General features: G+C 37.5%; 2 protein-coding genes across 2 annotated transcripts; one reads left to right on the top strand and one right to left on the bottom strand.

Moving 5' to 3' along the window:
* Positions 1-1,202: 1,202 nt before the first annotated feature.
* RB195_007799 (uncharacterized protein) lies at positions 1,203-12,426 on the bottom strand (the record flags this gene model as incomplete). Its single annotated transcript, XM_064181637.1, has 24 exons — positions 1,203-1,328; positions 1,384-1,526; positions 1,582-1,707; positions 1,764-1,869; positions 2,887-2,968; positions 3,021-3,131; positions 3,199-3,295; positions 3,368-3,510; positions 3,575-3,675; positions 4,400-4,609; positions 4,839-4,961; positions 5,024-5,170; positions 5,732-5,835; positions 6,151-6,280; positions 6,338-6,460; positions 7,132-7,192; positions 7,314-7,408; positions 7,567-7,680; positions 7,857-7,967; positions 8,050-8,169; positions 8,627-8,740; positions 8,908-8,968; positions 9,661-9,802; positions 12,348-12,426. The coding sequence occupies 24 exons, from the start codon at positions 12,424-12,426 to the stop codon at positions 1,203-1,205; spliced, it is 2,769 nt and encodes a 922-aa protein (XP_064038413.1).
* Positions 12,427-25,723: 13,297 nt separating this feature from the next.
* On the top strand, positions 25,724-26,056 carry RB195_007798 (uncharacterized protein; the record flags this gene model as incomplete). Its single annotated transcript, XM_064181636.1, has 1 exon — positions 25,724-26,056. One exon carries the CDS (start codon positions 25,724-25,726, stop codon positions 26,054-26,056), a length of 333 nt encoding a protein of 110 aa, XP_064038412.1.
* Positions 26,057-26,386: the final 330 nt, after the last annotated feature.

Here is a 26,386-nt window from a genome sequence, read left to right as displayed (position 1 = left end):
CTATATTTATTTCTTTTGTATCGGGAACATGGGAGCAACTCATATCAACAAGGAAAGTTGAGGTAATGGCTAAGAACGTATAGATTGAAGAATGAAATGAGGGAAATTGAAGCGATATTCTGGATGCGAACTGAGGTAACTCGGATTTTATGCAAATTTCCGTAGATCTCGACATATTTCATGTCTTTGTGAATAGAATAGAATATAGTGATTGTTGTGTTGTTGATTCAATACTAGTAGCTGGTGCCCTGCACTGGACTTACCATAATGAGCAAGCGGTCTGATATTTGCATAATCGCATGTACTATATTGGTTCGAACAATCGTAGGAATTATAATGGAAAGCTAATACTGTCTAAAACGTTTTGAATTTAAGAAAATGTAACATTAATTATAGTTGACATAGTTTCGAAAAAGAAAAATAAGAAAAAAGGAAAGAAGAAGAAGTGAATTGTTCAAATTTCGGTGACACACATCGCTTGGCAACAAGGAATAGATGCGATAGTCGGAGCCGGTGCTCTGACCCCATTCACTTTTGAACGAATGGGGAAGGAACCCCCCCCCTTTTTTAAAGGGGGGGAAAAAAAACCCCCTCTTCTTTTGGGGGGGGGGAAAAAACCCCCCCCCCCCTTAACCCCCCCCCAAAAAAAAAAACCCCTTCAGGGGGGGGGGGCCCCGCTCCCCCAAAAAAAAAAAGTGATTATTTATTACTTATGTAGCAAATGAAGGAAAGAGGAGATATATGTAGGGAAGAAATCCGTAACTTTACATTCTAATTCTAATTTTTTTTAAACAAATTATTTCATTTGATATGAGAAGATGTTTTTCTGGAGACCAGTACATCCGAATTCCATTTCTGCGCTTGTAACCAGTATGTTGTTGTTATTGCTGCTGCTGGTTCCGAGTTATGTAATTCCTTTTCAAATTCAATCAATTAAAAGTTTATCAGTGGCAAAATTTACAATGAATGAAGTGGAAAAATTACAAAATTCGAAAATCCCTTAATTTCTGTACAAGTGTGTACCTCTCAAGTGCAAATTTATGACGATTGCAAATATGAGGAGTTGAACAATCGTTAAAGCTGTACAGTAGAAGTGGCAGCGCTGAGATGACCCATTAATTTTTGACCTCTTCGCCTCTCATATTCAATGAGAAGCGAGATGATGAGAATCTTACGACGAAAATCTGACGACAACTTGGAATTTATGCTTTTTTAGACCGTTGCAGCTTTATCAGTACTGGATCAGCGATGCTGACTAGACATGGAATGAGCACTAGACCGTGTAGAACGCATAGAGTCATGCATATGATCATGGTTTTGACGAAAACCTGGGAAATAAACAATTTAGAAAGGTCGAAACAGTTCATGGAAATCATTTCTTACCTGTGACATGTAGATACTAACTAAGAGTAAGGCCAGCACACATAAACTCGTACTGAGCGAAGCTTGAAGAGCCGGGAATCCAACCGAAGACAGACAGTACCGTAATCGACGTCTGGCGGTAATTGGGGGAGGAATATGAGATCCTAGGAGTTAGAAATTAAATCAAGACTATCCAACTGGAACTGGAGAGGTACTGACCGGCACTGTAGTAGTGATAAGAGACATGTGCTGGGATATCCACGGAAAAACCAATAGAAATGATAAGTGCAGCCATAACAATCGGGTCGAGATCTGTTCCTGTCCACGACAATAGGCCAAGAATTCCTGAATGCACCAATTTTTCATTGCAGATCTCTTGGCACGCGAATATTGCGGCTAACCTGTCATAATACTTGCAATAACTCCTGTGGTGATGAGAACTGTCGGAAGGTCCCACATAAAAATGAAGCATACGATAGCCATGCAGCAAATGGTAGCAACACCCGACTGAAAATCAACATTAATGTTGACCTCAAGGCGTAAAAAATAGGTTCAGATGAGGTCTTTGCATGCATCTACATATCCATGTAAGGAGTAATTCCTCCGTTCATCCCTCCTCCACACTTTTCTTTCTTTCTCTCTTTCTCTCTCTCTCTTTATACCAGCGGCTCCCCTCTAGTGCCATGCCAGTATCACGCTCTTACATGATAACTACCTCTAGTAAAATGAAAAGGATATTTTTGGCGAACAAGGGATTTTTAATAGTGACACCGTAGTCCCAGGACCTGGACAGCTACCCCGTTGATGCATATTTAATGTTTGCAGTGTTTATTCACTTTGGTCGGAAGAAAAAAGGATCTGTTACTTGGATTTTCTCCCACTAATCTACACCTATGATCCAAAGAACGTATGGATGTCCTTCTGGGAGTAAAGTTCTCAAGGAAGGAAAACTATTGTACGTTGAGTATTTGCCAAAAATTGTCTTTTATTTGGATTTATAACAATCCAGAAGTTTCTTTTTCGGGTCAAGCAGCTCACTGTCAGGTCAATTTGTTTTCTCTGCAGATGCTCTGCACCTCTGCTGAACCGCGATTAGCTGCGATCGAGTGGGACCCATGCTTGCTGCAATTCGCTTGCAGAGCTACCGATGGTCCCACCCGGATCACAGCCGCTGACTCCACCGCGCCGCTTCAAGCGCAGCCGCTTACGCAAATGCACCGGGCTTCAGATTGCGTGGATCCGACTATTGCAGTGGGAATGCTTATCCAAATGAGCGGTCATGTAGGTCTCGCAACGAAGTGACAGCACGCCAACTTTGGGTCAGAAAACCAACTCAAATAAAACTGAGTAGCACGGATGGGAAAAACTTAGCAATGGTTTTATTTCCATTGTGTTTATACTCGCAAGAAGAAATATATTGAGTGCGCGCCCTGGTGAATTGAGAGAGGAGTGCCAGGAAGGGAAACTGCGATGAATTCCTGCGATCGTCACTTCAGCATAAGTCATGGATTAAAGGGAACATACCTGCCAAGTATCAGTTGGCATATTTTCAATAAGATCCAAATATATTCCGTCATCGTAATAAACGGTCACATTAAATTCAGGTCTGAAGAATCGAACATTATTGATCGGAAGTTGCATTCCAGTGTCAAACATACGCATAGCGATCCACAACATTTCGCCAACTCTTCAACAGTTTATCTCGATTGATCCATTCACGGAGGTCATCACCATGATAAGCTGTGGTTAGGAAGAATCTTTCCAGTTCGCTACAATAGCACATCTTCCAAGGATCCATTTTCCAAGAAGTAGGAGGTCATAAAAATTAGAACTCACGTAGAGTTCTCGTTGAAACGCAAGAAACCTCGCCAGAATTCGTATTCAGGCCATTCCAAGAAAGCTGGTAAATCTTTTAGATTCAAAGAATTTGGACCTAAAATTCGAAAACGCCGAATGGAATAATCAATAATCAAATTCTCCGCAAAGTTGAGGCCGATTTCCTTACCTTTTGTAGCCTTTTCGCTGTCCTCTGGTTCAAATTCGCTCATCCCTTTTTCGTATTCGATGAAGTCTCGCACGAAGAAGTTGGAACTTCTGTTTCCCCACGCTCCCGGTAACGATTCCATTTCGTTAACGAGCGAATTTAGCCTGAATACAACAACTTTACTTTGTTTTACTATTATATAAATCCAAGATTCATTTAGAAAAAAACCTTGCTAGACGATGTTGATCCGAGAGGTTGCCTGGTTTGTTCACAAATACCGTGGCTAAAGTGAAATGTGGAATCACATAGGAAACTCTGAGATCGTCCATCTGTAAGTATGTGTTTAAGACCGTAACAGAGGTCACGTCCGAACATTTTTCATTTCATATACTATGTCATTTCATATATTTCATTATTTCATATATTATTATTTATTATTTTCATTTATTTTATATTTTCATGTGTTGGTCTACTTAAAAGAATGAAAGAAAAAACACCAATGATTTATGAGGTAATTTTTGTACCTATTAGAGATATGGTAAACTGACGCGAAGCCTGCGGCACCCGCGTAAGTGGCAGGGTGGAGGCAACGCATGCGATCAAGGTGGGACCAGCGCTAGCTCCACTCGGGCAGCAGAGATGAATGGAGCAAGCCCAGGGTCTCACGCCGATCGCTTCAAGCGCAGTTGCTTGCGCAGCTACACCAGTTACGCTTCAGATCATTTTGACCCTACGTAGTGATTTCACACGCGTTACACGTAACTAAAGGCTATATCACTTTTCTATATATTTCTATCCATAAAGTATTTCTTTATTTTTTCTATTTATTCATATAAAATATATATTTTCCGATTCTAAAAAGAAAATGCACTTTACGTTTCAATTACTATACATCTTCACTTCTCAAAGTGTAGTTTTTTTTCAATCGAGATGGACCATCCTATTTTTCTTCAAATTACTCTCGAATTCGTATTGAGCGATTCAATAAAACGGCTACAGTCGTAGCTGTGGACCCCAAACAATCCCCATCCAATAATAACTGGTAAAAAATACCTCTAGAAGAGAAGAATCTTTAGAGAACATCTTCTTCGGTGTCAAATTAATTGGCATTTGTGTGATTCCCTTTATGGATACGGCTAAGAAGATGATCCATACCAGAATCACAGCAAAATTAAACAATTTGTTCGTGACGAGCGTGACGTAGTTGTCGAGAAACGTGGAGAATTTGCAGGTGAGCTTTTCCAACGTTGAGGAGACGGATTTCTGTAAGAGCACCGCATTTATTTTATTTTATTTATTTATTACGCTCAGTTTCGTGGCAAAAAGGATGTGGCAACGACAAATACAAAAAAAAATACAGTGAATACTGGTGAAAAGACAGAAAAAATACAATAAACAGGGATTAGCTCTGTGTGCGTTCCCATGAGATTATTTTAAAATTTTTCGAAAATTATTTCTTCGAATATTTCTTCAAACTGATTTTTTAGCTCACTTGATCGATACTGTCAACAGCATCATCAGCTCCACATTCCACACGTTGAGTAAGGCTCAGTTCTCGTTCATTTTCCACCTCAAAATGACCAGCAATTACCATCACTGCACTGTAGAGGGTGATCTGAAATATCGATTAGATCGCTAACGTTAGCTATTGATTTTTCTCAAGAGAATTCTTACTACCTGATAGATAAAGTCGACAAGAATACAGGCCGCATTTCCATAGCATAGTAATGTGATCTCCGGGGAACTGGTGAAAGCTCCTACCGTATCGGCTGACATATTCGTCAACGCACTAATCATTATAGCTGGGCCAGTATCGGAAAGGACCTAAACTAGAATCAGAGCCTTCCTGGTGGAGAAACTAGGTGAGGGTAATGCCATTACGTGCAAGGTACGTTTTTTTCCCACGGGAACCTTAAAACGCACACGAGGGAAATTTCGATCTTGGTTTCCCTTCACTAGCGTTTGGGACCAAGTTTAGAACCATCACAGCGAAAACGCGAAGTGTTCCAATGAATTCAAAAATTGAATCATGGCTGATCAGTTTTATCTGACGAGACAACTCTTTGCACACATAAAGTAGTGAAACTTGTGAAGTATTGATGAAATTTCCTGACAAAGCAACTCTTTACGCCAAACCAAGTGACGAGATCTAAATCACCCGTCTTCATTGAATCATCCGTATGAGTGTAAGCAGTTGCTTCGTCAGGTGAAATGATCAGTCTGGATGTTTCTGATCAATTTGGCCTGCGAATTTGTCGGTAGTGCTCGGCTTTTCTTGCTGTGATAGTTGCAAACTAGTCTCAAGCTCCTCGAGAGAACCCATCACCGGAAATTTCCTCAGGATCCGCGTTCAAGTTAGTAAAATTCATTCGAAATAAGATTCACCTGAGCTAATCGATACGCGGCACAGTCTCCTTTGACAGGATTTTCCCTCAACTCTTTTGTGACTCTTTGCCAAGAATGGATCATGAGGTAAGCATCGTCGACTCCTGGAAATAGGACAGGAACTTGGAAAACCATATATTTCCGTGTTTTGATGAATTTCTGAGAAAGTGAGCGCTATTATAGTCGCCCCAAGATGCGTCCAACCGAGCTGACGCGACGCATTCGCGACGCGAGGCGTGCACTGGGGCTCCAGAAAAGATCTAGAGCGAACCCGTACCGTTGAGGCAAGCCATCAGCCACTCGCTTTCACCGGAAGTTTGAAGCTCAGCCTGAGTGAATGGTTTTCTCGGGAATTCTACGCTCCTACGTTCCTACGGATTCTTAAAAACGATTCTTGAATGTGCGGAAAAAAAACGTACCAATAGCTAATACCAGGAATGGTGTCACACAGAGGATCGAGCCGAATCTGACTCCGATAAAGAAGAGGGCACCGAGTGCTGTACCACAGGCCATGAACGGACAGATACATGCCATGACAGCCAACGAGAACTGAAACGTTCCCATTTCCAACCGTTTTTTACTCGGGAAGACACTATTAGGGCTTACCTTGTGGATGCTTACTTGATCCATAAAAAGAGCGCTTAAAAACGTTGTAAGCGATGAGACGCAGGCCATAATCGCGAATCCAACCACAAGAAATGGTAGAAGACTCATACCAGCTCGAACTACCTGGAAAACATCAAGTAGTCATTTGCAGGAAGGAAAAAATGGAGCGAGTGTCCTTCCTTTCACGCCAAAAATGAAATATGCTAGAAAAAGGATAACTTTGCTGTATAAACTTTGCTGTATAGGCGAAATTCTGGTGAGTTTTGTTCTTTCCGGTTTCTGTTCTATAGCACACCTATGGTGTTTTTAAAATTTAAAATAAATGAATTTAAGTAGAAGTAGTAGTAAGCAGTTAGTAGAAAGCATGAGGAAGTCATCTTTTTTTATCAGCGCAATTAATTAGAAGAAGAATATTTGAAGTATATCCCCTGAAACATTCGATTTTTCTTTACAGAAGAAAATTTGTGAAAAATCAAAGAGTTCGTGGAAAACTCTATGGTTCTCTTACTGTATCATTATTGGTGGGGGTTTTTTTTTGTAAAGAAACGACGCCAGTCTGTTTTCCGGATCCTTTCCTAACTACCGATCATGATGAAAACAAAGCTCCCATATTACAAGTGTACTTCTTTTTTTGTGTTCAAGAAAAAGAAAAAAAGAAGAAAAAGGGAAAAATTATAAGAAAATCAAGAAATTTATTAAAGGCTTAGCCTCAAGCTCAGCGAGTACCAAGTAACACGGAATGCTCTCAGAGTTAGGAAAGGTTCATGGGTCCAAATAGAGCTGAGGTCACTCACCTCCGCCTCTACGAACGACGTGGACAAGGTGAGCACTCGTATATTGGACGAAACAAAATCCCTGAAAAATTTTTTAGAGGAAAATATTTGTGAGTTGAGAGCCATCTACATGGTTGAGAATCAGTAGTCTTAATAAGAAAAAGAATTCTATGCACAGAAAATGTTTGTAAATATTTACAAACTTCTCAAAGTATTCTGTAATGCTGAGTTCAAATTCTTTCACCATTTGCGTCGTCCACCAATCCTTTCGTTCGGCTCGGAGTTGGAGCGCTAGCATCTGGAAAGCGAGTGATCATGGATTTCGCTGTCAGCTTCCAAATGGGAGTTCAATTTCAATTAATCAATAATAATAACAAATTTTAATTTCGATTAATCAACAACAATAATAATAATTCAATTTTAATTTTTTCAGTCTGATATAATATAGTTTTCTACCTTCGCTGATTTCAAATTCGAGATATGAAGTTTGGTTGAGACCTCCGTCGAGTTCAAATCAATCGAACCATCAGGCAACGGATCGTCGGTGAATTCTAAGCCGAAAAAATGTGGCTGAAATTGTAGTTTTCGTTAATTTCTCAAAACTTCTGTTGTAATCTTCTTTTTCTTTTTTTTCGCTATGCATTTACTAATTTCTTTTCAATATTTGTACTTTCTATATTTTTTTTGACAAATCATTTTATGTTAGCGATAAATAAATAAGCAAATGGATAACAACAGCGACACACCTGGATATTTATTCGGCGATCATAGAAAGTGCTTATTGGATATGTCAGCTCTATCCTAGTATTTATTGGAGTACCTTTTTCAGCGAGAGATTTCTGGACAATATAGCTACTCTGAAAGAAGAAGAATTTGTCGTAATGAATCCGAAGAAAATCTTCCAAAAAAAAAAAAACAAGAAACCAGAAGAACACTGACCGCAAACTGTACGAAAGGCTCATTGATTTGACAGAAACTGAAACAAAAATCACGATAGGGCTCCATTTGGTTTGTATGTGGATTCAGTATCGTGAAATTCGTCGATAATTTCTCTTCAACCTTCAAGAGAAAAAATAATAAACAAATAAGCAAATTCTGATAGATAAAGAGAATAATAGATGATAAAATTACCTGTTAATAAAGATAATTACGAACCTTACAGACTACAGCTCAAGTGAATTAATAAAAAAAAGATAATAGACAGATTATAAATTGTAAACAAGCAAATTTTAAAATATAGGATTAAAATACACAGAGTTACTGAACATGCAAAATAAGTGTGATTAAATAAGTACAAGTACGATCTTGAAACAATCACTATTAAAGAAGAAAAAGAAAAGAAATGAAGATAAGGAAAAAGAAACGGTTGTTAAAACTTGGAATTGTGTAAGAACGTGCTCTCATTTCTACCAATTTTTCTTTTCCTTCTCTTCATTTTTTCACCGCTCACTTGAGAACAGTTCAGAGCAAGTTTCTTTCATATACTTACTCTTTTAAATGATCGTTGTGAACTAACCTCAATAGCCTCATCGAGAACCTCCAGTCGTAAAGCGTTTCCTCCGTCTTTTGGGAGGATTAAAACGAAAATTGCAATACCGCTACCTCCACGTGAAAAGAATTCCCCAGCAACCTGGAAGAAAATTCCTTTCTTCGGGACTTATTGCTACAAAATCAGATTTTAATCCACCTGATAGAAGAAACTAGAAGTAGAAATAGAAAAATACAATTAGAAATAAAAGAATAGAAAAGTAGAAATAAAATAAAATAGGAAAAATAGTAGAAATTGTTTCAACTAACATCGAGTTCATCTCTGGCTCTGGCTCCATACGGAGTGTAGCCGGTAATGTCGTTCTCATTCCTGAAATATTTCCAGCGGGTTTATGGCCTTATTTGAAATGTAGGTATTCCACTTCAGAATCCTATTCTTTTGCACTTTTACACGTTTATACTTCGTCAATTCCGACGACCTAATGAAAATAAACGGTACACCTAATGCACAACGACCGATGCTCGGCAACAATCGATTGCACACAATTGCACTTTACACCGTTCTCACGTCGCTGGTTTAAAGACATCACTCCACGAATCTGAGGTGGTACGGATTTCAGGTGGAGTATTCGTATATGGGATAGTAGATTATGGAGAGGAGGGTGATTCCGTCCATTTCTTCCTAATTCCCGTAAAAAAACGATCCGGAAGATACGGCTTCGAGCGTTCTGGCGCGCATATTCTACAAGGAGTTCGACTGGAGCGCGCCAGCCTTGTGCGGCGCCGCACTTTCCGGGCCGTTTTTTACGGGAATTAAGGAAGAATAGGCGGGATCACTCTCCTCCACAATTTACTATTCCTCTTAAGAATACTTCACCTGAAATCTGCACCACCTCAGATTCGCTGGATGATGCCTTTAACGAAGTATAAGTGCGGTGAAAGACAAAAGATTTCTGAATACAACCAAAAAAAATAAATACATAAATAAACAAGTAAAAAGGAGGGCTTGGAGCAATACAATTAAATGCATAAGAAGCAGACAACAACACAATTCATACGTACGGAGTGGTAACGATCTTTGCTGTGCCGACCAAACTCAATATGGTACAAATGACGATGGTCAGGATAGCGTGATCAGCCACAAAAAGTGCCCATCTATGGTAGAATCGAGTAATCCATCGGATCAATATCGTGTCTTTCTTCCCTGAATGAGATAGAAATTTTCTCTCTCAACGTCCTGAATCAGTAGCCTTATTTTAGGCGTTAGAATCCCCTTCATTATTTCTCTCCGATTCGTCTGAGGTTCGAGGAAAACGTAAGTTTTATTGTGCTCTGCTCCAATTGTTCTCATAGTAGTTTGTGATCTACAGTTTGATCTACAGTTCTTTTTGAAGTGCAAATGATTTCTGTCTAACCTTTTTCTTTCCTTCCACAAATTAGTTGTTTCCTGGGAGAATAAGAAAAAAAAAACTGAGTGAGTTGATAAAAATTTCTCCGTGCTCTTCTTTGCGAACACTTAAATACAGTACTTTCCGCGTGTTCAGGAGATTTGTTTTATAATTGGAATATTTTCAAACTTTCCTCACTAAAAATAAAAATACTGTGTACTTGTTCAAAAATCACTCAAGAATTTCAAAATTATCAGACAAATAAGACAAAGCTTTAAAGATCAAAGAGAATCAATTCAAAAATCTGAAAATATCGAAGATGGTAAAGATTGCTCGTGGTTTCTTAACGTAATCTCGTTGTTACGAAAAAAAAAACAGGATAGGAAAGCGGACACGGGTTATTGTGCCCAATTATTTAGCTGTTTGGAGTTTTGCGCAGCAAATTTCCTTTTCACACAAAAAAATAAAGAAATTTCAGAAATTAAAAGGTAGTTGTAGTACAATGGCTAAGAGGATACAACTATATCTGCGTGGTCGATGGTTCGATACCGCCTATGACCTACCAGGCGCTTGATCGATATGGCAACTACGTCACATTGACCAAATATATATTGATTTTATACGGAATAACAAGAAGACTATCCAAATCAACGGTCGGCTGCAGTAAATCATGTTGTCGGCCGCTCTTCACTATCCTCAACAGATTCTGGATAGAAGTCGAGCATTTTCTTTTACCTCAACGGGATAAATCAAGGACAAGCACCCTATCCTGTTAATTTTTTTCTCCTGAAAAAATTGTTCGATTATTTCCCGAAATATTGGAAAATTTCCTTGTAATCCACCCGTTTCCGAGCGTGTCCCTATCCATGGTTGTCCAATACCTGTGCCTGTGACACCCACAATGGGCTACCCCTACTTCAAGTGACCTCGACCCAGCCAAGGTTACAAAATTCAAATTCAGCTCCCCTTTCCAGAACTTGCAACTTCACCAGGAGAAAATGTGCAGACAAATCGGGAAATTCCAAGGCCAGTCAACCGTCGAGGTAACAATGAGTCAAATTCAAGGAGGGTGACACTGACGTAAAGTGCCATCTGTCAAGTTGTCGCAATGCCGCAGGAAACTTAAATGATTTTCGAGTTGTGGTGTGGAAAGTGTGGTCACGTGCCCGTCTTCGAAAACAGAAAACAGCAACATCTTTTTTTGTTTTCCTCGGATAATTTCATTCTTAAAGCAACTTTGGTTTGCGGCGAAAAATATGGAATTTTAATCTGGAGAAAATTAGATAGATAAAAAAGCACTCCAAAAAGAGATTCTATGTTCTTTTGGCCCATTTGTGCGCCTCATTAAGAGAAAAAATCTTTAAAAATTAACTCATTAAATATTAACTACTAACAGCTTTTATTTCTATTTTATTTATTTATTTTTATTTTGTTTTTTTTTAAATATTTTTCTATTTCTGGAACCATCATTTAAAAACTGCTTTATTTTCCTGACTATTCTTTGAATCTCGAAGAAAAATTGAAAACTCGAGAAAAATATCCTTTTCTCTGAAAAGCCCCCTTCTAAGGCAAGGAAAAGCTTTTTTTTATAAAATATTTTCCACTCAAAAAGAAAAACAGAACTTCTTTCCTTGGGAACGCGATTTACACGACATCTGAAAAAAAATGAAAAAAAAAACTAAAAACTATGGTATTAGTACATTTACTAGTATTATTCCGATCCTTTCTTATAAATCTGAGATTTTAAATAATTGAACGTTGGAGAAAAGAGCGAGAAAGAAGGAATGTATGGTACGTTCAAAACCAATACAGGTAAATAAAATTATTAATTTTTTTAATGGAAACAACCTGTGCTCTCCTTTTCTTTATCTATACTGCAGTTCCCCTCAATCCTGGCAATATTCTAGAGAAAGATAAGTTAGCAGCAAAACAAAAAAGCTGGAAGAAAACGTCGTGGCCTAGATTTTTATTCTTTCGTGACCTCATAGTTCAGGTTCTAGTAACACATATTAGTTCTGGTGACGATATGAATAGTGAAAATGTAAGGAATCTCGTCTAGAACAGGAATAGATTCAAAAAACCTAACGAGTTTTCAGAACACGGCAAATTCTGGAACATTATCAAAAAAAGTAGTGAGTAACACAAAAAATGGAGAGGTACGGCCGGAATTTTTGTGAAATTGGAGGGCCTTAGGGAGGAACTGAGCGCTCGTAACCAGGGGTTAAGTTTACCGGATCTATAGCGAGTCATCAAACTCGAAAAGCCATCGATATGCAAAAGAGTCCAGTCCAGTTTAGTTCGATCGGAGCAACTTAATTGGAATAAGAAGCAGAAGGTACAAAAAAATCTGGATATGCTCACCGGAATCCGACGCGTTGGACAGTACAGGTTCCATAGTAATCGCTGCTTTCGCGACCGAATCTTCAGCGACGACCTTCATCCGGACGTTACGCTGATGGTACTCCTGAGAAACTGGCGGTAGAAAATACGAGTCTAATGACGGTCGCTGACGTAACGCTCACTAATTCGAAACGGTAAAAAATATCACAAAAACACGAAAACATCCTTTGTGCGCCTATACATATAAAGTAAATTGACGCATCAATAGGAGAGTTCGCGGAAACTTTTACGGTTGAGTTCTCTCCAGGAATAGATGGGACTTAAAAAGTGTCACCACGAACACAAAGCACCCTCCGCTTATAAAAGACTCAAAGGCGTCACAAATACCACACGTAGGGATCAATTTACCCAACGATACAACTCTTCACATACGACGGGTTGATGGAATGAAAGAGTGTAAAGAGGCGTACTAACGAAATCACCTGGTGAAGTAACTCTTCACGCTAATTAATGAAATCGAGTCTAGCTGCTTTACTCCGTCAATCGTATAGGTGTAAAGAGTTGCCTCGTTGGAGAAACTGATACCTCAACTGGATTTGACGCCTCTAACTCCTAGATTTAGGGAAAATTGTTTCAAATTTTCGTCGAAATACTTGCAGACTACATTCAGAACCTTATGTGTGGACAATCAAACACCGAACATTTTCCCGGACGCAGTTTTTGGAATCGAAATAATCGGAAATGAAGCGAAGTGAATAAGGAAAAACTGTGGTTAATGCAGTTTTTGTTTTGGAACAATAAAGAAAGTCAATTTAATTGCTATTAAAATGGAACAGTAGCGGAAATATGAGTGGAACAAACACTATGAATAGATGAAATGTCGTATCGTACATTGGCAGAATGTGGCAGAAATAAGTGATGAAAAAGTTGGGCAGAAGGAACGTGGAGTGGTAACAGTTGTCGGTAACAAACTTGTTCTTATTGTTTGTAACGATCTAATGAAGGTACTGTAGAAAACAACCGCAGGCAGAGCTTGAGACATTTCATATAAACACTTCTGGGAATTCCAGAATGTGACTCATTTTATTATTCTTCATTTTATTCTTGTTTTTATTTCATTGTTGTATTTATTTTATTCTATTCTAAAACAAAAATAATAAGTACTAATAAATGTAATAGAATTCTGTTCTTTTCCCGTTCACTTTACGGGAAAAGTGACCGCTGCGAGTTCTTATGTTTTTACCAGTAAGGGAAGTTTAAAAAAATTCCGTTCAACGATTAAAACAGAAATCGATCTAAACGAAATAATTGAAAATGAGGCTTATTTAATAAAAATTCCTCGGATGTAACTTAATTATATTAACCAAATTTAAAATTAATTATATTAACCAAATTTAAACTAAAAAAATTAAATTAAATAATTGAATAAAAAAATTAATTAAATAAAAGACACTTCACTCAAATAATAAATTAAATTAAATCAGTGCAAACAATTAATTTTAGTAGTTTTTTTTTGTAAATTAGTTATAATTAACACGCAATTTTAATTATATATTTTCGTTTCCCTTCACATTTCTTTGTTAGGGAAATAAGTTTCTGCTTAGAATCTGTCGCGTTAGACATGCCAACAATATAAATATAAATAAGCTAAATAATACAGATAAGAAAATACATAACAGATAAAAACAATTATATAATATAAATACAAAACTTAAAAAAAATGGCATGGATACATAGTGTGAGTGAACAGAACTTTAAGTAAATAAAAATTAATTATCCGTAAAATTCCCATTTTGGAGACATCAGCACAACCAGAATGAGGAGAAGGACCAGATCTTATTTTAGTCATTCTTCCTTTGCTACTCACATAATTTATGATAAGGATGGAGTGAAAAGTTCATGTCGATACGTGGTTCCCCTAAAAACCATGCAGTAACACCTGAATGGACATGAATCCATAAGAAATCCGGTTTTTATTGAAATTTGCTAATGTTTTGAATGTTCCCGGCGGTTCCAGTGACATTCGATCATACATACCTGCACATATCATTCATTCATCACATTCCCCTGTAAACGAGTATTTACGAAATTTTTGGGAAACCACATCATAGAATTATCGAAAACGTGTTTTTTTTGTGGCGAATTTACGATGAGCATTGATGAAGACAACAATAAGTGGACTCTTTCTGAGTGGCTGATTTTTTTTTTCTCATGTGGGGAAAAAATATTCCAACAAGAGAGAAAAGCGATCTCAAACACAGCAAAAATAATCATTATTCTCCGAATTTTAGCCGATTTCTGGCTAAATTCGATGTTATTTTGCTGAACAGCAACTTAGAAAGCGTATAAAAAGGAAACACCAAAGAAAACACCCGTATAACTGCAAAAAGATATAAAAACAGATTTTACTACGGTCTATGTTCCGCTGGAAGTCGACTTTACAAGCATAGGATGAGAAATTGAAATGTTCTAAGAGAACAAAGTTTTAAAAGTTTTTTTGAATGTGGAAAAAAAAACCGGCATAGGGAAGATCTTAGACATGTCAGTGGGAATTTTTATAAAATCAAACTGAACCATCATAATGCTAGTGAGATTTAAAATGATAGTGAGAATTTAAAAAAAAACAAATATAATTTTTAAAAAGTAATAAATAAAAAATAAATGGTGAGATAGTATGAATATTTAAAATAAATGAAATAAATACAAAATACACAAATAAAATGAAATGAAACAGCAGACATTTTGATGGGTACCTGAACTGTTTCAGAAAATTATATCTTCTTAGAAGATGAATTATAAAGAGAGAAGGAGCGAGGAGGAAAATTGATGAAATTCACTTTACACGTCCAGAATTTAAATCTTTTTGCTCGAACGAATTTTTCTATCACATAAAAATTAACAGTTAATTTTTCTAAGACGCAATAGTATCTATCTCAAGTGTAGCGTAGCGGTGCGATCAAACAGCTCTTGAAAAGATGTCTTTGTCAAGAGATGAATGTGAAAAAATGTAAGAATTGATAATACGAAGATGATAACTCGCTGTTGATGTTGCCAGATCCAGGAAGGAAGAAAGAAGAGTTTCTCATTAATTAATCAGTTAATTTTTTCAAAAATCTCCTAAAATCGATAACACAAAGATGGTAACTCGGTGTTGATATTGGCAGATCCAGGAAGCAGGAAAGAAGAATTTTCCATTAATTGATCAGTTGAGTTTTTTTTGAAAAAACCCTAAAATCTGTGTTTTACTTGGTTTATTTCAAAAATCGTTTAAAATTTTTGCTTTATTTAATTTATTTTCAGGAAAAGAATACAAGGAATGCTTTTAAAGAGTCTGTATAGATCCAGGAGGCATCCAGGTCGTATTTTGGAGCGCGTCCATCATATGAGTGAAGGATGAGTTCGGCACGGCATACCAGTTCACCCAGTGGTTACCGACTGTGCCATGATTCATGGCGGGCAGGTAGAAGGAACGCATGCGTAGATTAGTCACACTGTTTATGGGATTGTGAAGCGCGGTCAACAAAAAGAAAACATGAATTGAAAGTTTCCAGTTTATTTACTCTATCCAATCAATCGTTCCTTTTACTTATTCAAAATCCTCGCGCGTGCAAAACCGCTCATAAATGATTTTTACGATTTTTACGGATGACTGGGATTACCTTCGAATTACTATTTAAGCTTCTTGCTTTATTTATTGCTTTATTTGGATTTGTTTTGCTCTTTAAGCAAAAAAAAAATCAAGCACTACTCTAACGACTGAAATGAATAGGTATAATAATGATAAAATATGAATTACACACGATAAATAATATGAACATAAGAGGTTCGCAAAAAAATTATTTTAAAAAAATCAAAGTTCTCAAGCTATCCAAAACTGGTTTATTTATTTCGACTAACTTGGATTTGTTTTGTTAAACTATAACATAAACTATAACTACATAAACTACATGTAAAACTATAACTATAACATATGAACAGTAATAATATAGTGATGACATATAATACGTAATAATAATATTATTATAGCCAGACTATAGCAGCCCACCATATAAAATAGATCATTATTATTTCATTTTATTTTTACATTTATTATTTGGTAAAACAACAGCCTACTATAACATATAAACAGTAATAATATAGTGATAACATATAATACGTAATAATAATATTAATTGCAGTATTGGCGGAAGGTAGGATATTTGTAGAACCCCTGATTTCGCTGAATTTTAACGTAACGTCCCGTGATCTTTGTGTTAAAAAAAACTAAAAACTCAAGAAGAAATTTTCCTTTTTTTATTTGAAAAAAAAAGTTTCTACGTTATGTTTTCCTTCGAATCCACCTTCAGAGCAGGAATAATTAAGAGGAATAATTAGGAATAAGACGAGTAATTTATTTTTTGATGTTAGTCTGCTGCGTATTTTCTTTTAAATTTGAACTAGAAAAAGATTAGGAAGAAATGGAAAACTGTAGAGCACATGTGATCCAATGTGTGGCATACCAATAACGAATCTAGACAAGGTTTTTTTTTTGAAAAAACGCAGAATCTCTTTGAAATAAAAAGCTGAAAACGTCATAGGTATAATTAGGGAGATTTTAGCAAAATCTCGTTTCGTTGTAGGAACCACTAGTTCCAGTACAGTTTTTTACACAACGAGTGGAATTTTTCGCTCAGCAACGGGTGCACTGCGTTACCATTTAGAAACATCATCCATAACTGCGACACTAATCGAGTTAAATGGTTCGATGCATTCTAGATACGTTAGTTACGCTGATACCCTAAAGATCAGCGATGAAGAGTTTGCATGGTCATGAAATGAATGGATGAATGAATGAATGAATGACCGAGTGAGCGAATGAATGAACGAATGAATAAATGGTCGTTGAAAGTGACTAATCCATATCATTCATCGTCATTTCCGAACCTCTTCCAAAGAGAAGTTCTTGTCGTCGATCTACTTATGAAAACATAAAACCCATAATATGAGATGTTTTTCATGTTCATGAGATCTCATGTTTTTTTTTTCCAAAAAATAAGAACAGAAAAAATACTGGTGGTAATCTCTTTTCTTTTAGAAAAAAACGAGGAGGGTGAAAAATGCATTGAAAACGGGGTACATTTCAGCTCAAAAATTTCCAGTTTTTATCCCTATTTTTCTAGAAATCCCCCAGCAAATATTACTAGAATATATACTTTAAAATTAAGCACATTCAGGATATTAAGTTGTTAGTGGGGTCACTTCTCATGATAAAATCTCGGATTTCCGTTCCCATTACGTAAAACTAAGTTTTCAAACCGTATTTATTAGAGGAAGAACCTATTATTAAAGAGTTCTGTATTGAAGTTGCCGTTAAAGAGGTTACGTCCGCTAAAACCCGGGAAAAACGGTATCGTGTCACGAAATTTAAACCAAATCTATTCCAGTATTTTGTCTTTCTAGATCTCGTTCTTTTACAGAGAAGAAGAATTAATTGTTATGTATATTTTGATTAATTTGAGTGAAAATATCAAATAAACTTCAATCTAAATAGCTGCTTTCAAGTTGCAGAAACAACAAACTGTTCTATAGCTACCAGATAGCACAAGTCTGAAATCCAGCTTTAGCCGGAAGTTCAGGCTGATAAATAAATAACCTTTAATACATATAAAATAAAACAATAATAATCTCCCTTAAAAATGAATAAGCTAAGTCTTGCTCTGAACTACGGATCTTCAAAATTCAAAGGATCAAAAAAAGAGAGAAAAATGTAGAAAATGAATAGAGACAAACACAACACAAACATTATGAGACTTTGAAAAGTACATAAGTTCAATCATTTCTACGTGTCAATGCGATTAGTGAAGAATCGTGGCGATTTTTGTCGTCTGTAATAAAAGAATTACTTCAAAACAAGTCTACATTATACTTGAATAAAAGTATAGAAGATTCAGTCTGTCGAACAACATACAGTAGAATTACGTTATTGAAAACATTAGAAAAATTTAAATTACCCCTACACCTTGAAATATCGAGGAAATAGATAAGACACATAGGTTTCAGGAACGAAAAACGCCGTAATCACCTCGAAGAAAAACACTCAAAGACACAGCCGCATCGGCTCAGAAAACAAGCGTCTAAATCGCAGACAGTAGTATAAAAAAAACTCGTTTCCGATGTGAAATGATGGCAATTCCAACAAAACAACAAAAGAGAGGGATCTGATGAACAGAAAAACTTGGATCATTTCATCTATGATACTCCTAATAGAATCCCCATAGAGTTCCAATTTCGCCTTTTCAGGATGATTTGCTACTAAACTAAGTATACAGGGTGCGCCATAAATATGATCACTTTTTTCGTTTTTTTTTCATCAAGCGAATCTTCCAATCCTTCGTTCATTTCACGTATGAAATTCCTTCATGTGAAAGAAGCTCAGAAGATCAAATTATTTCCGGACCTCTCAACTTTTTCAGGCAGTTTTTATGTTTATGGAAAATATTCTAAAGTAGAATCCATCGTAGCAAATGGATTTTAGATCGTATATGTGCAAAAAAAAATTGATAAAAACAAGTTGTTTTCTCATCATATCAAATATTTATCAGCTTTTACATTGACACATACAGAAGATGCATAATTTTCAGGCAACACCATTCTGGTTCCGAACACCGTTCTAAAAAAACAAGCCAGCGGTCCACCATAGGATCGTAACCTAAGCGTCTGAAGGCTGTTATTCGTGCCAAGGGGGCGGGGAGGTCACGCTGAATAAAAACCAATTTTTCTTTTTGATTAAAGTAGTTACTAGTTATTTTCGAAGTTTTACTGTTTTCTGATCAGTAAAGTAAATAATTCGTCTTTTATCAAGTGTTAGTTACCATATTTATGGAGCCCATTGTAGTTCTTTGTTTTTTTTTTCCTTCGCAAATTTCATTTCAATCATCATTTTCATTCCGTTCATCACCGGCGCAATAAATCAGCGGCGAATCATCGTGAATAGGGCAGAATGACTGTCGCGTATGATGATGGAATCTGGATTTTTGCGTAATTTCCGGCCGCATGCGCTGGCGATTTGCCACTGCGACTGTACTGCCATTAAATTCTCGGCAGAAAAAAAAACAACAGCAAGAAAAAAAAAAGTGATTCGAATGGCGATGGAGATGTCTTACTGTACTTATGGTCTTACTGATATCATTCCTCCTTTCTCTTAAACATAATGGAAAGGAAATCGTCTGTTCTCTCTCTCTGGATTTTTATATTTTATTTGATTATTTTGTAAATAGATTAGCAAACCACATGCCCGAAAATCTCGGAAGCAGATGTGAAAGAAATTTATTAGAAACTCGCCCATTTATTTCATTTTTTTTCTTAAAGTCAATTCGTCTCTCCATCTCTTGCTGTTGGCTGATATTAATACAATTGTTAAAACAAATAATACTTTAAAATTTATAAATGTTCATAATAACGACTGCAAAATACGTCTTAAACAATGAAACTCCATGAGACTCCACTTTCATAAGAAACTGGTTTTTTTCTGTTCGCATCACCCATTTTATGTGAACAGCACATCAATGTTTCAGGAATACCGTACTACAGTCCTGTCCTTTCTTCCACAAGACTTTATGTAAGAGATTTCCAATTTCAAAAAAAAAAGTCAAAAAACGAAAGAAATGTTAGCGAGAAGTTGGAGCTTATGATTTTTTTTTATCAGCTCGCTTATTTATGTTCTTTTTTGGACCAAAAATTATCCGCAAGGAATAAAAAACAAACAATAAATAAAAATAAAAATAAAATAAATTAGTAAAAAAAATATAATAGGATATTTTGGCTAATCATCCTAACGTAGCCACGTTGTTTAGAAGCAGATGGACTTACGGGTTCATTATGTCCTGATCCAATACCTCTACACATTCCATCAAATCTAAATGTGTCCTGAACAGAATTAAGTCGAATTTCAGCGTAATTTCAACGGTGTCATCACATATTAGCAGTTGTTTTCATTAGTTTTCATCAAAAAAGTCTCCTATCATACGCGGAAATTAGCACAAGGCCAACTCTTTGAAAACTGAACGTTTTTTCAAAGATCTTCTGCTGAGAGTAAGCGATAGAAGAACGTAAGAAAACCTTTAAGAAACCTTAAATAACCTAGTAAATAACCTAGTACAGTCCTTTAGAACACAATTAATCAGATCAGAGCTGTAAAAATACAACCGAACCGAACTCAGCCAACTGTACCTCCTCATGAGTCCTTTCAATTTTTTTTTTTTAAATAAAATTTGAAATAAACTTGAATCGAACATCTAACATTTAAAGGTTTAAATTCCATGTTTTTTGCACCTATATCACCCTAGGATTTAATTACTTGCATAATTTTAAGAGAGCATTCCTGGTCGCTGTTTTTTTTCCTGTGACCGTGCGAGTTTTTCCGTGATCATGCATGTAGTAGGTTTTTCTACAAACCCGTTATAAAGTTTCTATCATTTCTATTATTATTTCTAATACCTATCATTACGGCAAAAAGGTTCCGAATTAGAAAGCGAAATCGCCGAGATTGCTGCGTACTGTGGACGCGTCTAATGCAGACACAGGCGACAATGGGACGACGCTGTCCAGCACTGTAAACTTCTAATCAGACCATGGACCCTCCGATCCAAGTTTCATTGATGGATTGTGGGTTTGCAAAGACGGGGTGAACGAGAAAGATCCATTTCGAACAAAGGAATTCCCGAGAAGCTCAAGGTCACCGTAGAAAAACGAATTACCGCCAACACTGGCTTCTCGGTCCACTGCGGTTTCCTCTGAGACACGTTTCGTATACTGTACGGACACAAACAAAAAGCCCATGCAAGTAAATACATAAAATGAAAAAGAATAAATGTAAAATAGATGAAAAATAAAACGAATTGACTTTAAATAGACGTAATATTAGATTGATCAAAGAAAACTGACGCCTTTTCACCTATTAAGGTGAAATATCTGAAGAATTTTTGAAGGACACTTCGATACTATTCATCAATGGTTTAATGGCACCGCGATGACCCTTATCTATGTCAACTAATCGATCACAAAACATTTATGGTATCTATCAAGTTGTGTTTGTTTACAGTTTGGTCAAAACTTCTGATCTATGATGTAAAATGGCCGGTGAGTGTGTGTTTTTGCGTACAACGAGGCGACGAGGTCTTCAACTGTTTCAAACAGTGACTTCGAACTGGCCATTACAGCGCAGTTAATGCTTGTATGGCTGTATTCGACCGGGATGACTGTATTTCACTCGGATACATTCTTAAAGGCAGCATACCATGAATTTGACGTGGTATGGATTTCTCATGGAAAGCTTCTATACGAAGTCGCACATTGTGGAGAACCACGTGATTCCGCTCATCTCTCCGTGATCGTCGTAAGAAACGGCATGGGAATCGCTTTAGTTCCTACGAGGTGCGTTAGAACGTGCCTCTATGTACACCGTTCCGTTCCCCTCAGCAGTCCATTCATTAGTTTAAAGGCGTCACCCCACGAATCGGGGGCGGTACGGGTTTCAGGTGGGTTATGCCTATACGGGGTCGTAGATAATGAGGAGGGTGATCCCGTCCATTTCTTCCTAATTGCCGTGAAAAAAGGCTCGGAAGATGCGGCGTGTGCACAAGACTGGCCTGCTCCAATCGAACTCGTTGTAGAAAATAGCGCCCCAGAAACGCTGGAAACCGCATCTTCCAGGCCCTTTTTTACGGCAGTTAGGAGGAAATGGACGGAATCACCCCATAATCCCATAATCTACGACCCCGTATAGGCATAACTCAACCCACCACCCCAGATTTGTGGGTTGATGCTTTTGATTTGGATAGGCTGGTGAGGAGACCTTATTAATTCTCGAAGGCTCGCTCGTTGATGCGGCGCGTGCGCAAAGGTGGCGCATTGCGAGTCATCGAAAAAAACGACCGTTTTCGGACCGTTTTTCACAGCGACTACGGAGAGATGGGCGTAACCACCTGGTTTCCGCAATCTGTGACCCTTTATAGAGAGAGAGATGTGAGAGCCAGAAAAAAACCCTATAAATAGGAATTATAGAGAATAAAATTTTTTATCACGGAAATCAAAGGAATTCTTGGGGATTCACAGGCGCATAAAAGTTGTACAAATAAATTCTATGGAATAACTATTACCAAGCTTATAGTAGCTTTTAAACATGAGCAAAAAACATAAGAATGAGTTTTTTTTTTCTGCATTTCTGTGCAAATTCGAAAACAAGAAAAAATCCCTGGAAAAATTATCGTAGTATTAATATTTGAACTCAACTTAATTCATCGTTCAAAAACACTAAAGATTCTCAAAGTGGAAAACTCCAGAAATCTAGAAATCTAGATTAAGAACAACAAGCTTCAATAAAAAATAATAAAAATAAAAATAAGAATATTCTACCGGGGAGTTTGGGGCTCTCAGCCGAATACCAGGTAAGAACGATGGCAATCAGATAGCAATTCAGAGAAAAAGAAAAGAATTATTCGCCGAATTCATATAATTACGATTCTCTACCGTATCACGTCAAACGTAAATAGACAGTAGATTGTAGTAAGCGAACGCAATGTTTAACGATACAAAAGTCGGACGTCTTAAAGGAGAACTAATCGGTTCGCGAAACACACAAACCGATAGATCTCTGAAACTCGCGTGAAGGCCAGAGGGGGCAAGGACAACCACTTTGCCATTGTTCGTGACGAGAACCGACCCGAAAAAAAAGTAAGCGTACGTTCCGTATTCTTGAGTCTAATAGTTACATACCGTGAAAAAATAGTACCAATTGTACAGGAGAAGGATTAATTTTCGTGGAAAAATTAGCTAGCCTGCTAATGATAAGGTTTTCTTTTTTTTTTAAATAACATAGAACAAAATGGACGGTGTTGGAATTTCTCCATGAGTCGATAGAGTGCAGCTCATGGATATATAAATGTTGCTAAAATTAGACTTATATATGAACTTAAACTTATCCAAAATCTAAAGGTTAATGTCGAAACATTAAGTCCAAATCTAAGTGTAAAGTACAAAGTCCTTCCCGCTATCCGATTCCCGTGCACCATCGGAAAATTGCGCGTTCACGCCCAATTCTTCCAAGTTATTCGTAAGGGACGTTTCGATCGTCGAATCTTTCCCTCCTACGATGTACCACAGAACGCTTCACGTCTGCGAGAATAAACATACGCACCGCGTCTCTCAGTGAGCAGACTGACCTGCTCGCCGCCGGATGTGGCGAGTATCCCTGCTATTCGTGTAGACATGAGGCTTTATGAGGTGTCCCATTACCACCAAACCACTCCTATTAATGGATCTGGGTAGAATTTTCGCGTGCAAACTTTTCCAATCCTCATTTTCCGAAAGGATCAACCCTGCCGAAGGAGGCCGTGCACTATTTTGTCGACGTTCCGCATGCAGGAGCAAAATACAAGGGCGAAGTTATCCTGATCACGGGAAACTAGGCAACTTTACCTTAACTCTTTCCTGGAAAAGGGGAAAAAAACGGGTTTTTCGGGGGGTTTTTTTTTCTCCGTAACATTTTTTATTCTGCTACACATGATTACATACAGACATTATTCAGATTTATTCAGATTTAGAGATTTATCTAACCAGCATATTCTTAACTCTGAAAAACTCCTGCAAAAGTCCTTATTTTCTAGGTTGGTAAATTATTTTGCTAGCAGTTCCCCAAAGTCACCGATGTATACTTTTTGAGAATTCGAAACGGAATTGGGAAGCAAATTGGAGGCCAAATGTCATTCCTTCACGAGAAAGAAGGCGTTTATACACATGTAGTGCAATTTTTTTAACACACTATGTAGTAATGTTTATCCGAAAATTGGTAGAAATGTAACGATAATGAATTTGATTTCATTTAAATTGAAATTCTAACCTCTTGCTGAATTGTACTCATACAAAACGTTCTTGATTAAAGGTGACGTACCATGAATCTGACCTTGATGGATTTTTTTCGGTATGATAGGAGTAACTTTCAATCGTTTGAGGGATGTTTGAGGGAGAAACAGTAAGAAAAAGAGGATTTTCGCCACTGACTTCAAATTAATCCATCTCAGGCAGATATCGAAAGCGAAAAATTGTGAGGATGTGAAAAGTAAAGAGAATATGGCACATACACTGTGTAGTTATTCCGTAGAATATCCAAAAAAAACGTATTGAAAGGCTGATTAATAATAATTACAATAGTAATAATTGCCATTATAATATAACAGTAATATAAAATAATAATAATAATAACAATAATAATAATAATAATAGTGTTAATAATAACAGTACTAGTGTTATAATGATAACAGTAATAATAATAGTAATAACAATAATAATGATAGTAATAATAATACTAATAGTAAAAATAATGATAGTGATAATAGTAATACTAATAGTAATAATAAAGGATAAAGTATAAAGTGTCTGGCGTTAATCAATCAGCTTGGGACCCGCCACTACCTTCACTTCAATTCAGAATCATTTGATGTTTACGAACGTGTAACTGGCGTGTACAATGACTTACGGGGGCTAGCCGATGGACCAAGTTAGTGTTTTTATCCTCCCAGACAAGTCTGGTACCAATTTATCGAGCCCGGAGGGCTGAAAGGCTTGGTGAGCACTGGTGCGGATTCGAACATCCGATCAGTCGTGCAGGAAGCGGAACCCCTAACCGCTACACCGAATAGTACTAATAATAGAAATAAAAATAATAGTAATGGCTCATTTAGAACGTAGATTTCTCTGTTAACGTGTTGATAGCTTGCTTAGAAGCTGTTTTTGCAGAAATTCTTGTTATTTTGTAAGGGCGCGTATCTCGTCGGACACGTTTTCGCAGGCGTCATGCTGACTTATGACTCTGTCCGCTGCTAACGTCCCAATTCCTGGATTGTACCAGGAGCTATGTATTTTTCCATGATATTTGTAAACAGGTACGTTTTGGTTCTCCCCTGCTAGGCAATTCAAGGATGCCTCTTCATACGGCGCCTTCAAGATCCTTTACAAAATATTGAAGTGATTAGAGAATCGATATAGAAATTGTAAATTCAAAGAGTGCATGTCTTGTCACATTGTGACTTTCACAGTTTCGTAAACAAGGACACCGTTTAAGACTTCGATCTGCCACCAGTACAGTAGGAATTTCTCCAATTTTCTTTTTCAATTTTAAACGCTAGTGTTACAGAGTCAACTACACTCTGGCTATTAAAAGCCCCCGCCCTCCCCACCGTTCACTCCTCCCCGTGGTTACGGTTGTATGCGCGATAAAAAGGACAAAAAGGATACAGAAGAAAGTCGTCGGCGTTGATCAATCAATCTCTATCAGATGCAGCAATGCTTTCGACTTCAATTCAGAACTTTGGAAGGTTTTACAGCCTATACAATGATTTGCGCAAGCCAATCGACGTAGGCTAATGGAGGCTCATCCATCCGTACAAATCTCAGAATGTCGATCGATCGATCCATCAATCGAGGAAGTGTGGGAAGTTTGGTTGCCTTTAGACAGTGTCAAACCATTAACAGCGAAGACGCAGAGGAACCTCACATTGTCGGTTCAAAACGACATGAAGCCCGGTGCAGCTTCGTCAGCGGTTGGGACAATCGCGATCTGCACCGATGAGTGCTGGCTAGCAGGATTTCCTCCTCCATCCGAACCGCTACGCTCCTCCGCACCGCTTCAAGCGCAACCGCTTTTATACCTGCACCGCGCTTCAAGTCAGTTTAAAGGCAGCACACCACGAATCTGAGGTGGTACGGATTTCAGGTGGAGTATCCGTACACGGTGTCGTAGATTATGGAGACGGGGACAGTCCCGCTCATCTCTTCCTGCATCACTGCAAACAGCCGCCTCCGGAATGCTGTTTTGTACGCTACGCGTGCAAGGGTGGCGCATTGCAATTGAAGGCATCTTGCATTCAGCTTTCAGGGTTCTGCTGCTTGCAGTGATTCAGGGAGAGATGAGCGGAACCACCCCCAGTATCCATAATCTACGACCCCGTATACGGATACTCCGCCTGAAATCCGTACCACTCCAGATTCGTGATATGCTGCCTTTAATCCGACTGTACCACTGCACG

Source organism: Necator americanus, chromosome I (genome assembly GCF_031761385.1).
Source record: "Necator americanus strain Aroian chromosome I, whole genome shotgun sequence".
Taxonomy (NCBI): Eukaryota; Metazoa; Nematoda; class Chromadorea; order Rhabditida; family Ancylostomatidae; genus Necator; species Necator americanus.
The sequence above is the reverse complement of the archived record's forward strand: the minus strand, read 5'-3'. Positions and strand labels throughout refer to the sequence as shown.